Here is a 13,247-nt window from a genome sequence, read left to right as displayed (position 1 = left end):
ACTGTGTGTTTTTCAGGGTCAGAGGGGAAGCTCACAGCGTTCGGCCAGAAGATGAGTGTGCTGTCAGGTAACGTTGTCCCAAGTGTCCTGTCTTTCATAACCCGCACTTAGGATGTTCGTCTTGCAGACAGATGGATGTTGTCTTTTAACCACTGTTTTGATTGCTTTTGACTTGTTCTGCCCAGGTATCGGCAGCTGCAGCCGTCATGCTGTGTCGGGCACCTCTAGCCAAATGCTCAGCTCTGCAGTCGCTGTGCTGTTTATCCCTTATCTGCAACAAGAAGGTAAGAACTATGTCTCATTCCTTCCTCCTTCTCATTCCCTTCGTCCGTAAAGAGAGAGGTGCTCATGTGATTGTCTCTGTCAGTCCATGAGGGTACCCTGGTGCACGCGGTGGCTGTTCTGTCTCAGTGGAGTGGGCGGCTCACAGTGGAGGTCCCCAAGGCTCTGCTGGAATGGTTCAAGAAGGCCTTCACTCTCAAGACCTCCACCTCTCTTGTCCGCCACGCATACCTGCAGGCCATGCTGGGGGCTTTCAAAGGTCAGTTAGTCACAGGCGCTGGGCAACTTTGTTATTTGTGTGTGTGTGTGCATTGATCCAGTTCTACAGCATGCAGGAGGCACAGTGTCATAGTCCTGACCCCTCTCTCCTCCCCAGGTGACACTCTGGGACAGGCGTCTGACCTCGTGCCCCTCCTCCTCCAGACAGTGGAGAAGGCTGCGGCCCAGAACTCCCAGCATGCCCTGCTGTCAGAGGGTGTGGCTGCTGCCGTTCTCCTGAGTCGACTGTCTCTGCTGGAGACTCAGACAGGTGAGTGAATCTACAGTAGGATCATGACACTCCAGGAGATTAATGAAGTCCTAGATCTTTCACTCTGTTGAATGAGGTTGACTGTAGGGGACAGCATCCTTGTTCATCATTTTGGAGACTGACGTAAAATGGTGTGTTTTTTGTTTTTGCTGCAGAGGCCAAGTTGGCTGGCTTCTGGACCCTGATCCTGGATGAGAAGAAACCCTTATTCACCACAGAGAAGTTCCTCTCCCAGGCCAGTGAGGAAGGTGAGGCAGAAACAAACAATACACAAATATGCCAACGATCAGTCATCACACAAGTGTCAAGATATGGAATGACATTGACCAGTAAACCTGGCTTCTTTTACCTCAGCTCTGTGCACAGTGATACAGCTGTGTGAGAGACTTTTCCTGGACCACTCCCACAGACTCACCAATGGCAAATCACAGTAAGTGACTTTGACGCTGGTCAAGCATGGTGGTTTTCCAAACATTGTCCCCATTCTCCTCTGACTGTAACTCAATTGCTCCGCTTTCCTTAGGATGTACCACCGCGCCACTGTGGCGGTGCTGCTGTCTCGTAGTTGGTGTGTGCGGAAGCGGGCACAGCAGATCGTGAAGAAGCTGCTCTCCCTGAGCGGCTCCGCCCTAGCCTACGGCCTTCTGGGAGAACTCAGAGTGGTCATCAACAAACACAAGGTAAGAATAGTTGACGATGGGATGCACTACACATTTTAATGGATTTGTAGTGTCAGGTCTCACTTCAGTGTTACTATAAACTAGTAATGACTGAATAATTAAATTGTGATGTTAGACATGGATCTTATTTTCTTTCTATTTGTAGAGTATTCTCTACATTTTGTGTTTGTCATAAACCAGGTTTCCATCCAACCTTCTTATGTGAGTAAAGTACATGTCAGGTCAAAAAATGTCACGACAGGCCTGATGGAAACAACAAGTTTATCGGTAAACTTTCCAAATGTCTGCAGAACAAAATACACTAGACAGGGTGAGATCTTTTTGTGTCTGTAAAGTTAATTATGCGAGAAATGGCATCAGAAACGCATTATTGCGCGAATATTGATATAATAACCATCAAATCGAATTAAACATGGAGTCACATGATGTGTTGTGGTCCTCCCACTACGGCTCTGGAAACCATGCAGTTTATGAGGCTGCAGATGAAATAAGTTATGAATAACTTCACAGTGTAATGCTGCTTTCCAGCAAATATCTTATTCTGGTGACATGATTATCGATGCTTGGCTGCCATTTGACAAATAAAAAGAATAATAGGAGTGTAGGTATCTGTTGTTGAGCTGACAAACCACCACCAAAGTGGGCACATTCACTATATAATGCAAATATTTTTCTGACAAAACGATCTATAGATTAGAAAATTTGATGGAAACCCATTTACTTGTATTTATTTATTCGGTACATGGGAATTTAACCGCTAAAGTTTTTTTAATGTGCACATCATCACTCACAGCTTTTTATCAGCAACGAGTCAATTTGATGGGAATCATCTCTGGTGGGAAAATGCGCATATTGTTTTTATGCATATTTTATTTGCATGAAAATCTGTGGCCAATTGGATGGAAACCTAGCTACTGACTAAATACTGGATCTTTATCTTTCCCCAGGTCTTGCCTCAGGAGGTGCTGCAGGCGGAGTCAGGGGAGTTGTCTGAGGTGGGCAAGGCCTACAGTCCCCCTCGCGTCCTGCTGGAAGCCCTGTGTGTGGTGTGCTCTGTAGCTGGCCAGTGGAGCGACCCGGTCGAGGCAGACAAGATTGCCATGGAGATCCTCATCGTTACCCATCATCCCTCCATAGGTCTGTTGGATTACACTATAGCATCTTTCACACTACAGTTTGTATAAACTCACTTCTAGTACTGACGTATGTTCTCCTCTCCTCCGATGCAGTTGCAGCTCGACCCGGGCTGTGGCCTTACCTGCTGTCCAGCATGAACATCAAAGCCCATGAGTTCATCGACAAGAACCTGGATGACATTCTGCCACGGCTGCTGGAGGCCAACGCTGACAATCAGGTCAGAACATATTTCTCATAGTGACATCCGTATATCAGATGTACACATTACAATACACATACATACTTACACTCACAGCCAAGGGTTGGTTCAGGCCCACTTTTGCTCTTGTGATTAGTTGAGACAAGCCTATGATCCTACTTGACCTGTTTTCTTATTGGCTGACTGATGGTCGGTCCTCTTGTTTCTCCAGGCTGTAAGGAATGCGGTTGGTGCCCTGTCCGGTCTCTCTCCTATCAAGCTGTTGCCGCGGGTGATGGAGCATGTGAAACAGTGGCTGTCCAATCCGGCGCTGCGGCAGGTCACCAGAGAGGAGTACGCCATCATGCTCACCCCTGAGGGAGAGCTGTATGACAAGAGCATTATCCAGAGGTAGGACACAAACACACTGTATTACTCCTGTAAGAGGTGTTCTGTGGGTTTACCATTGTAAACACTTATCATTGATCCAAAACACCTTGGCTATGTTGATTTCTTTGTTGTTGCTTGTAAGGCTTGTTTCAACATTTCATTCTCTTCCTGTGCAGTGCCCAGCAAGAGAGCACTAAGAAGGGCAACATGAAGAGGGAGAACAAGGCCTACTCGTATAAGGAACAGATCATAGAACTGGAGCTGCAGGAGGTGAGACTGGGGGACTGTGATTAATGGGGACTAGATGCACTCCTACCTCATCTTATGGGTTACTAGATACAGGAGCATATTGGAACCGTTTGATCCTCCTCTGTTAACTTATCAGATCATTTTACTAGGTTGAATTATGATGGAACCATTATATAATTGAAGAAAGTAGTTTTGAAATTCACTGGGATTTTGATGATGTGGTTTAGGAGATCAAGAAGAAGAAAGGAATCAAAGACGAGTTGCAGCTGACCAGCAAACAGAAGGAGATGATGCAAGCCCAGCTGGAGAAAGAGTCCTCCATTCGCAAGAGACTACAGGGGGTACGGCTAGATATTTTAACACGTACCCCATTTCTCAAACTTTAGATTCTGGACATTGACATAATAATATTCCTGTTTGATTGATTGTTGTGTGGTTGTCAGTTGGACATGGAGCTGCGGTGTGCGGTGGGTCTGCTGGAGGCAACGTTGATCCAGAAGCCTCCCCAGATCTCCTGGCAGCTCCCAGGGGTCCTCCAGGTCCTACTGCCTCTCCTCCACTCCCCCTTGGCCGCCCCACGCCTGCAGCAGGCCTTCCTCGACATAGGAGCCTGTCTCATTTCCAAGGAGCTGCACTACCTGGGTACATGGACTACTACACTAGGGAGAGCTATTTCTCACTATGTTCTTGCCCACACACCTACATATCTCCAGTTGTCTGATCTGCAGAGGTAAATAGTTTCGGTGAGGAAACTTCCTCTAACCTCCTGCATGTTCTACTCCCGGCCTTCTCCACAGCTGTGCTGGTGGGCCAGGTGACGCTGCGCCTGATGAAACCTGAGTGTGATCTGGACGAGGCCTGGGGACAGGAGGATCTAGATACAGCCACCCAGCGCACTGTCGGCCTGCTGCACATGCACACTGTCCCACACAGAGAGGGCAAGGGTGGTGGTGAGGACACACACGCAGGGAGAGGGCGAGACAATAGTGACAAATACACATCAAGGACGTAGTGCAAGTATATTACCTGCAGATGAGCTAATGCGCTCATCCTGTTGTTTCAGACATGGCTCCACTGTCTGCCCCAGCCTTCTCCTTCTGTTTCCCCCTGCTCAACACCGTGCTCAGGGACTCCTCAGGCAGTACCGAGGAGACGGAGAGCATGCAGGTCCGTGCCCTGCAGGTCATCAATGTGCACGCTCAACTCCGCGCCGAGGTTGATACTACAGATATACTCATCGATGAGGTAAGAGTTCATCAAGTTGGGCCTCCCGAGTGGCACAGCGGTATAAAGCACGGCATCGCAGTGCTTGAGGCGTCACCCCCAGGTTCTATCCTGGGCTGTATCGCAACCGGCCGTGATCATGAATACCATAGGGCGGCGCAGAATTGACCCAGCGTGGTCCGGGTTAGGGGAGGGTTTGGCCCAGCGTCGTCCGGGTTAGGGGAGGGTTTGGCCCCGCGTGGTCCGGGTTAGGGGAGGGTTTGGCCTCGCGTGGTCCGGGTTAGGGGAGGGTTTGGCCCAGCGTGGTCCGGGTTAGGGGAGGGTTTGGCCCAGCGTGGTCCGGGTTAGGGGAGGGTTTGGCCCAGCGTGGTCCGGGTTAGGGGAGGGTTTGGCCCAGCGTCGTCCGGGTTAGGGGAGGGTTTGGCCCAGCGTCGTCCGGGTTAGGGGAGGGTTTGGCCCAGCGTCGTCCGGGTTAGGGGAGGGTTTGGCCCAGCGTCGTCCGGGTTAGGGGAGGGTTTGGCCCAGCGTGGTCCGGGTTAGAGGAGGGTTTGGCCCAGCGTGGTCCGGGTTATGGGAGGGTTTGGCCCAGCGTCGTCCGGGTTAGGGGAGGGTTTGGCCCAGGGTCGTCCGGGTTAGGGGAGGGTTTGGCCCAGGGTCGTCCGGGTTAGGGGAGGGTTTGGCTCATCGCGCCCTAGCAACTCCTTGTGGCGGGCTGCAGGTTGACCTTGGTCGTCAGTTGAACAGTGTTTCCTCCGACACATTGATGCGGCTGGCTTCTGGGTTAAGTTGGTGGATGTTTCGGAGGACGCATGACTCGACCTTCGCCTCCTGAGCCCGTTGGGGGAGTTGCAGCGATGAGACATGATCAAAACTGGGGAGGAAAAAGAGCCAAAATACAAAAACCAAAATAAAAGTTTAGCAGTTGTCACCTCCCATTGTCTGAGGCGTCTCCTATCAATATATTGTCCTCTCTTCCTAAACACTCCACTCTATCGTTGACAAAGGGCTTATGTTTGTATGATATGTTTCTTGTCTCTGTCTCTCAGAATGGACCTGAGCTGCTACCTCGTTTCGGTATGCTGCTGCTCCTGACCAGAGTCATCTCCACTGCAGCACCCAGACTGCAGGTACACCATGCTTCTATTAGCCTGACAACGACGCACTAAATTCTTCTGCTGCTCGGTCCAATGCCGCTACATACTTTAGTCTGAGACTTCTATCATAGAATTAGTTTGTGGCGGCGAGAGGGGCGTTGTACAAAACAGTCATCAGTGATTGGATCGTCTCTAACTAATCAGAGTATCAAAGCCAATGACGAATTTTCAAACTACCGCTCTGGCCCAACCCATTGGTTTATAGACCAATCAGACAGCCCCGCAAGTGTTTGCATTTGGTAAAGGGTCGAGGAGGTACACGGATCCAGACTCATTGCGGAGAAGAAACTAACGCCCGGAAGGAGTCTGGGTGGCCAGGCAATGCTTGTACCACATTTACAGACAAATACTAATCAGTAGAGCTATCACGTACGTTCATACTGTGTGTGTGTGTGATTCAGGTGCTGGCGTCCCAGTGTCTGACGGCGGTGTGTGCCAGTGGAGGAGGAGAGAAGGGCTGTGCTCTGGCTGAGCAGGATGAGATCGACGTCCTGCTGGAGGCTCTGCTCTCCCCCTGCTTCTCTGTCAGAGACGCTGCCCTCAGGGTGAGGAAATAGGAAACCGCTTCCACCCCAAAGACATAAGACTGCTGAACAGTTCATTAAACGGCTACCCGGACTTTCTGCTTTTCATACCCTACCTACATGTACACATTACCTCAATGATTCACCCCAACTACCTCGTACACCAGCACACTGACTCGTTACCCCTTGTATTGAATGTTACCCCTCATTATTGTTATTTTATTGTTATACTATTTTATTTTGTATCAATTTGTTCATGTTCTCTTTAACAAATTGTTGGGAAAGGGCTCATTATTAATACACTTGCTGTATTCAGGCACGTGATAAATGCGATTTGATTAGTGTGTGTGTATGTACTGTGCGTAATTACTGTGCATGGGTCTTTGGATGTGTGTTAATGTCCCCCCAGGGCCTGACGGAGATGGAGATGGCTCTGCCTACAGAAAGTACAGATGCCAGTGGTCTGAGTGTCCTCCGCAGGCTGTGGGTGTCCAGGTTTGATGTGGAGGAGGAGGGAAGGACTCTGGCTGAGAAGTGAGTAGCTAATGTTGTCCCATCCATGTAATACTTTTCAGATAATATTAATACTTTGCATAAAGGATATAGCTCCCCTCTTCAGAGTGACTTTGCTTTTGTGAAGTAGCGTGTCTCCCATCTCATGTTGCGTAGCTGCTGTGACTGACCATACCTCTCTGCTCCCCTTCTTCTCTCCCCCAGGCTGTGGCAGGCTCTGTGTCTGGAGCTAGTCCCTGAGCTGTGCTCTCTGCTCATCGGGGATGTGACCCACCACGAGGAGGCTGTGCGTACTGCAGGTGCCGAGGCTCTGTCCAGCGCCATCAGCGAGTACCGCGACCAGTCCCCCATAGTCCTGGGCCAGCTCAATGAGCTCTACCACCAGAAACTCTATGTGAGTCTCCCTCCACCGTGTCCCTCCTATCACAGCTCCGGAGTAGCCACTAGTCACAGGGTATCAGGAGTGGTGTATTATTGTAGGCTAGAACCAGGGTCAATGTGAAACTGTTGTGTTTTTACAGAGACCTCCTCCTGTCCTGGATGCTTTAGGACGAGTCATCTCTGAACAACCACCTGACCAGTGGGAAGCCAGGTTAGAGGACGCTCTGCCACTCGACAATGTCAATACAACTCTTATTCTACTCTCTAGATCCTTATTTGCTGTGTTTAAGTGGGACCACCTTGTGCATGGTGTCTAAGGGTGTGTTGGTGTCTGCAGGTGTGGCATCGCTCTGGCTCTGAACAAGTTGTGTCAGTACCTGGATGAGCCTCAGGTCACTCCTCTCTTCCTGTTCTTTGTTCCTGACGCCCTGAATGACCGTCACCCTGAGGTGCGGCGCTGCATGCTGGACGCTGCCCTCTCCGCCCTCAACACACACGGAAAGGTACCAACATGGTTTATTTGATTTATTCTATACAACCACACCCATCTCCTGGCACCCAATGCAATTGCTCTTCTCTCAATGGACTCCTACTAACTCAATAGAGTATATCAATTTTTGTGTCTCCTTTCTGAGCAGTGTGTTGCCTGTTGTGTTCCAGGACAATGTGAGCTCCCTGCTCCCGGTGTTCGAGGAGTTCCTGAAGGACGCCCCCCAGGACGCCAACTACGACTCAGTCCGCCAGAGTGTGGTCATCTTAATGGGCTCTCTGGCCAAACATCTGGACAAGAGTGACCCCAAGGTCAAACCCATCGTGGCCAAGCTCATCACTGCCCTTTCAACACCCTCACAGCAGGTACTGGAACAATCCTTGAGAAGGACAGAAAGGCCCACACACTGAACATGGTCCCAATTACCACCTTTATTGACAAGGTTTCGATCCAACAAGGCTCTTCGTCTATGTTGGATGAAAACGTTGTCAATGAAGGTGGCAGTTGGAAGCATATTACATTAGCAGGCCTACCTGTTCTTTTCAAGTATCCTTCATTAGTTCAGCAACTTTTTGTTTTCCATTTTAAACAGACAAGACAACACAAAGCAATATAAATAATATACTCAACTGGAAAAAATACAAATAATATTATTTTTTTTAAACAAAAAATAGCTTTAAAGATACCATACTTTAGACAAGGTAAACACACCAGGCAGAAGGCTACAAAGGTTAAAGGGCAATCTATAGTACAGGGACAGAGCAAACACCTCACCATTGTTCCTGTAAACAGTCAAGGGATAAGGGTGGAGAAATGCTACCACTCACAGACAGTCATGGCCACAGACCGACCATCCACTGGACCAACAATAAACCGTTTACAATGCTTTAAAATCATCATTTTATGTACTCGTGAACAAAAGTTAAAAATAAAAGACTGGGAAAAACAAGGTCACATTTTAGTCTCTGACCGGGCAAGATGAACAAGGCATCCACAGGTCACAATCAATAAGCACATGGACCTTAATGCCCCCCCAGCAAAAACACAGAGAGAAGCTCCTCCAACTCTTAAGTCACAGGGGGGACAAATACAGACTTATTTTAGTTTTAATTGGAATGCCATCAGTGGATGGACTGTTTAAAGTAAGACCGGAATGGAGCCCAAGCCTTTTACGGCTGCTGTCCCTGTACAGGGATCAAATCAGCGGAAATTTCAGAGCGCCAACTAATAGTACTCGGTACAACTCAAACTTTCATTAAAACACACATGCAGGGTACTCAATTAAAGCTACACTCGTTGTGAATCTAGCCAACATGTCAGATTTGTAAAATGCTTTTCGGCGTAAGCATGAGAAGCTATTATCTGATAGCATGCAACCCCCAAAATAACTAAAGGGGACGTAAACAGAAATAATTAGCGTAGCCGGCGCTACACAAAACACAAAATAAAATATAAAACATCATTACCTTTGACGAGCTTCTTTGTTGGCACTCCTATATGTCCCATAAACATCAAAATTGGGTCTTTTTTTTTCGATTAAATCGGTCCATGTATACCCAAAAATGTCCATTTATGAAGCCCGTCTGATCCAGGAAAAAGCACCTTTTCAAAACGCAACGTCATTTTTTAAAATTAAAAAAAGTTGCCTATAAACTTTGACAAAACACTTCACACTACTTTTGTAAACCACCGTTAGGTATTAATAAACGTTAATAATCGATCAAATTGATCACGGGGCGATCTATATTCGATAGCAGCAAGTCTTGAAATCATCGTCCATTTTCTCCCTTTCATAACTTCCTTTGGTGTACCCCAAGACAGGAAGTGCCTATTCGTCATCCCACCAAGGATAAACCAGAACTGAATTGCCAGTACTGGCGACATCGTGTGGAAGCTGTAGGCATTGTAAACGGGACTCCATCTATTTTCCCTGGCCATAAATAATTCAGAGACTGGCGGATGGATATTTTTGTTTTGTTTTTTGTGAACAGTTTTCCTTGGGATTTTGACTCCTAAACACATTCTGTTATAGCCACATACATAATTTAACCAGTTTTAGAGACTCCAGAGTGTTTTCTATCCACACATACTAATCATATGCATTTACTATATTCCTTGCATGAGTAGCAGGATGTTGAAATTTTGTGCGAGTTTTAACAAAAAGCTGCGAAAATTCGCAGCCTCCCTAACAGTTTGGGGTTCCCACATCACAACACATCTCTCAACCAATATTTATAAGATGGGGGAGCTGCCATCTTCCAGTTCTTTAGTTTTAGCCGTTTAGCTAAAATAGTTTTATAAGCAAGTGTCCGACTGGATTCTTGACAGGTGGGTACCTATGGGCAGTACTCCAAAAAGGGCTGTAAGGGGAGAAGGATCTATAACAGTGTCATATATATCAGAGAAACATTTAAATATTAATTCCCAGAAACCTGACAGTTTATGACAGCCCCAAAACATATGCAACAGTGTGGCTGGTTCCATTTTACATCTGACACAGGTAGGATCAAAATCAGAGAATATTCTTCCAAGTTTGGCCCCTGACCAGTGGATACGGTGAACCACCTTGAATTGAATGAGGCGTGTCTAGTGCTAAAAGAGGACGAGTGCACCCTGTGCAGCACAGATTCCCAGGCGTCTTCCCCAAGTTCCTCCCCCAAATCCTTTTCCCATCAAGTCTTTAAAGGCACCAAAGAAGGGTTCTGTAAGTCATTAATGATCGCATATACATCTGAAATTGCGCCCCTAGGAAGCTTGTTCAGCTCAAAGATGCTCCCTATAGCTGTATTCGCAGGCTTATGGGGAAATTCTGGTGTGTTAGCTCTGACAAAGTTTCTCGCCTGGAGATAGTGGAAAAAGTGGGATGGTGGGAGGTTGAACTTTACCTGTAGCTGAGCAAAAGAGGCAAATGTATCATCAGAGAATAATTGGGCTAGTGAGGCGATGCCTAGTGAGTGCCAGATGGCAAAAGCCCCATCATTCAAAGATGGAGGAAATAAAATGTTCTGATTGATTGGGCCTGATGGAGAAAAGCCTCGGAGGCTAAAGGCTAAGCGAAACTGATTTCAAATTTTAAGAGACTGCTTTACAATTGGGTTGACTCACCTTTCGCCTAGGGACACTGGGAGAGACGAGCACAACACAGAAGAAAGTACAGCAGGTTTACACGGAGTGCTCTGAAATTTGCAGCCCAATAGTATGTCGGAAAATTTGGTAGAGCTAAAGCTTCTGTAAATGTTTTCTACCAAGCCGTGGTACCTTGCCATCTCAAATAAAATACATGAATGTTTGATCCAGTGCTTTAAAAAAAAGATTTTGGAATAAAAATGGGTAAACATTGAAATAAATATAAAAATTTGGGCAACACATTAATTTTTTATGACATTACTCCTTCCGATAAGAGAAAGAGGTAGCGGATTCCAAAAAGTAAAAGATTGTTTCAAACTGTCTGCTAGAGCAACAAAATTTTCCTGTAACAAATTTGAATATTTCCTTGTCACTTTAACTCCCAAGTAGGCGAATTGATCCCGGACAATCCTAAACTGAGAACTTGTAAAAGAGCACTTTAAAGCAGCCTTATTTCCAGGAAAAAGCTCACTCTTGCCTAGATTCAGCTTGTACCCTGAGATTGATCCAATTTTTTTAAGAACAGATAAGGCACGAGGCAATGGGGTATCAGGGTTAGAGACAAACAAAAGGAGGTCGTCAGCATATAGCGAGACTTTCTTCTCTAAGCCCGTCCTGATTATTCCTTGAATGGCATCATTAGAGCGTAGTGCAATGGCGAGAGGCTCGATTGCTAAAGCAAACAACAAGGGGGAGAGTGGACAACCCTGTCTGGATCCGCGGTGCAAGGGAAAATAGTCAGAGGACAAGTTGTTAGTCTGTAACGAAGCCATGGGGGAAAATAAAGAATCTTTATCCACGCAATGAATTTGGGGCCAAAGCCAAATCTATAAAGGGCAGCTGTTAGGTAGTCCCACTCAACGCGGTCAAAAGCTTTTTCCCCATCAAGTGAGACCACCACCTCCGGGTCCTCCGACGCTGGGGAGTACAGTATATTCATAAGGCGCCTAATATTGAAAAACAAATGCCTATTTCTCACAAAGCCAGTCTGGTCAGAGTGTATTACTTGGTGCAGCGAGCCTTCCATATGGATGGCTAAAAGCTTGGCTAGGATTTTGTAATCACAATTTAAAAGCGAGATTGGGCGATAGGATCCACATTCCAGGGGGTCTTTGTTGTTCTTTAAGAGTAATGAAATTGAAGCCTGATAAAGACTGGGCGGTAGCTTTGAGGTATTAAGGCACTCTGCAAATCATCGAGATAAGAACGGGCAAAGCAGACCAGAAAACGTCCTGTAGAATTCGGTTGGAAAACCGTCCGGACCTGGTGATTTACCACTTTTCATTGCGGACACTGCTGTTGCAATCTAGTCAGGTGTAAATTCTTCTTCTAGATAGTCATGGGAGTCTGTATCAATTGAAGGTATCAATTGTATCAATTCAAGCCATTAAAGAATGAATCAATCCGCAAAGGGTCTTGAGGGGATTCAGAGGTGTATAGCGCAGAGATTTACGGATCTGATGTGCAAGGAGTTTACTGGCCTTATCGCCTTGTTCATACACTCTGTACCGAGCTCGCAAGAGTAACTGTTCAGCTTGCCTGGTAGAAAGCTCATCAAATTCAGATTTGATGTAGATCAGAGGAAGGATCTGTAGCATACTTCTCATCCAATGTGGCTATGGACTCGCTCAGGTCCCGAAGTCACTGAGAGCGAACTTTGTTTTGGTTGGCTGTATAAGAAATAATTTGGCCACGTAGGTATGCTTTGAGAGACTCCCATATGGTGGAGCAGGACATAATTCATACATGAATTAGTTTCTAGGAATAAGGTGATTTCAGAAGAAATGAAATTGACAAACTCCTTATCTGAGAGTAAAATGGACACCATTGATAACACAGGTCGCTGGGGAAACTAGTTCAAGCGCTAACAGTGAATGTCAGAAATAACAATACTCTCGTAAGTACACCGTCGAAGGTTAGGCAGAAGTTTTTTGTCCAAAAAGAAGTATTCAATGCTTGATGAATGTTTGATGAACATGAGAATAAAAGGAATACTGTCTATCTGTAGGGTGTAGGAAACGCCAGGCCTCAAACATAGCATATTTCTGAAGAAAAGATTTGAATAAGTAGGGCACATTTAGATGGGCCAGTAGTTCTTCGTGAGGACTTTGTACAGTTGAAATCCCCCCCCTAAAATCAACAAATGATAATCTAAATTGGGTATAGCAGATCAAAAGGAAGAAATTGAACTTGTCATCCCAACTGGGAGCATAAACACTAACCTAAACAAGAAGGGTAGAAAACCGTTTACCGGTTACTATGACATATCGTCCCTTAGGATCAGCAATAACCTCAAGCTACGAAGGGAGTAGATTTATCAACCAAAATAGCAGCACCTCTTGATTTACTATGAAAGTTTGAGTGGAACCCTTGACCAACCCAGTCCCTAC

At 46.5% G+C, this 13,247-nt stretch overlaps 1 protein-coding gene across 1 annotated transcript in view; it reads left to right on the top strand.

Moving 5' to 3' along the window:
• Positions 1-13,247, top strand: part of LOC118358227 (eIF-2-alpha kinase activator GCN1) — a 42,568-nt gene that overhangs the window by 4,812 nt on the left and 24,509 nt on the right. Inside the window, exons 12-33 of the mRNA XM_035735801.2 lie at positions 17-67; positions 186-284; positions 368-541; positions 659-811; positions 967-1,059; positions 1,166-1,241; positions 1,335-1,491; positions 2,439-2,628; positions 2,721-2,845; positions 3,039-3,217; positions 3,373-3,466; positions 3,673-3,786; positions 3,889-4,087; positions 4,243-4,395; positions 4,509-4,690; positions 5,716-5,796; positions 6,225-6,368; positions 6,757-6,881; positions 7,065-7,254; positions 7,382-7,452; positions 7,579-7,744; positions 7,902-8,096. Of these exons, the coding sequence (XP_035591694.1) occupies positions 17-67; positions 186-284; positions 368-541; positions 659-811; positions 967-1,059; positions 1,166-1,241; positions 1,335-1,491; positions 2,439-2,628; positions 2,721-2,845; positions 3,039-3,217; positions 3,373-3,466; positions 3,673-3,786; positions 3,889-4,087; positions 4,243-4,395; positions 4,509-4,690; positions 5,716-5,796; positions 6,225-6,368; positions 6,757-6,881; positions 7,065-7,254; positions 7,382-7,452; positions 7,579-7,744; positions 7,902-8,096 (3,011 nt within the window). The remainder of the gene's footprint in view (positions 1-16; positions 68-185; positions 285-367; positions 542-658; positions 812-966; positions 1,060-1,165; positions 1,242-1,334; positions 1,492-2,438; positions 2,629-2,720; positions 2,846-3,038; positions 3,218-3,372; positions 3,467-3,672; positions 3,787-3,888; positions 4,088-4,242; positions 4,396-4,508; positions 4,691-5,715; positions 5,797-6,224; positions 6,369-6,756; positions 6,882-7,064; positions 7,255-7,381; positions 7,453-7,578; positions 7,745-7,901; positions 8,097-13,247) is intronic.

Source organism: Oncorhynchus keta, chromosome 25 (genome assembly GCF_023373465.1).
Source record: "Oncorhynchus keta strain PuntledgeMale-10-30-2019 chromosome 25, Oket_V2, whole genome shotgun sequence".
Taxonomy (NCBI): Eukaryota; Metazoa; Chordata; class Actinopteri; order Salmoniformes; family Salmonidae; genus Oncorhynchus; species Oncorhynchus keta.
The sequence above is the reverse complement of the archived record's forward strand: the minus strand, read 5'-3'. Positions and strand labels throughout refer to the sequence as shown.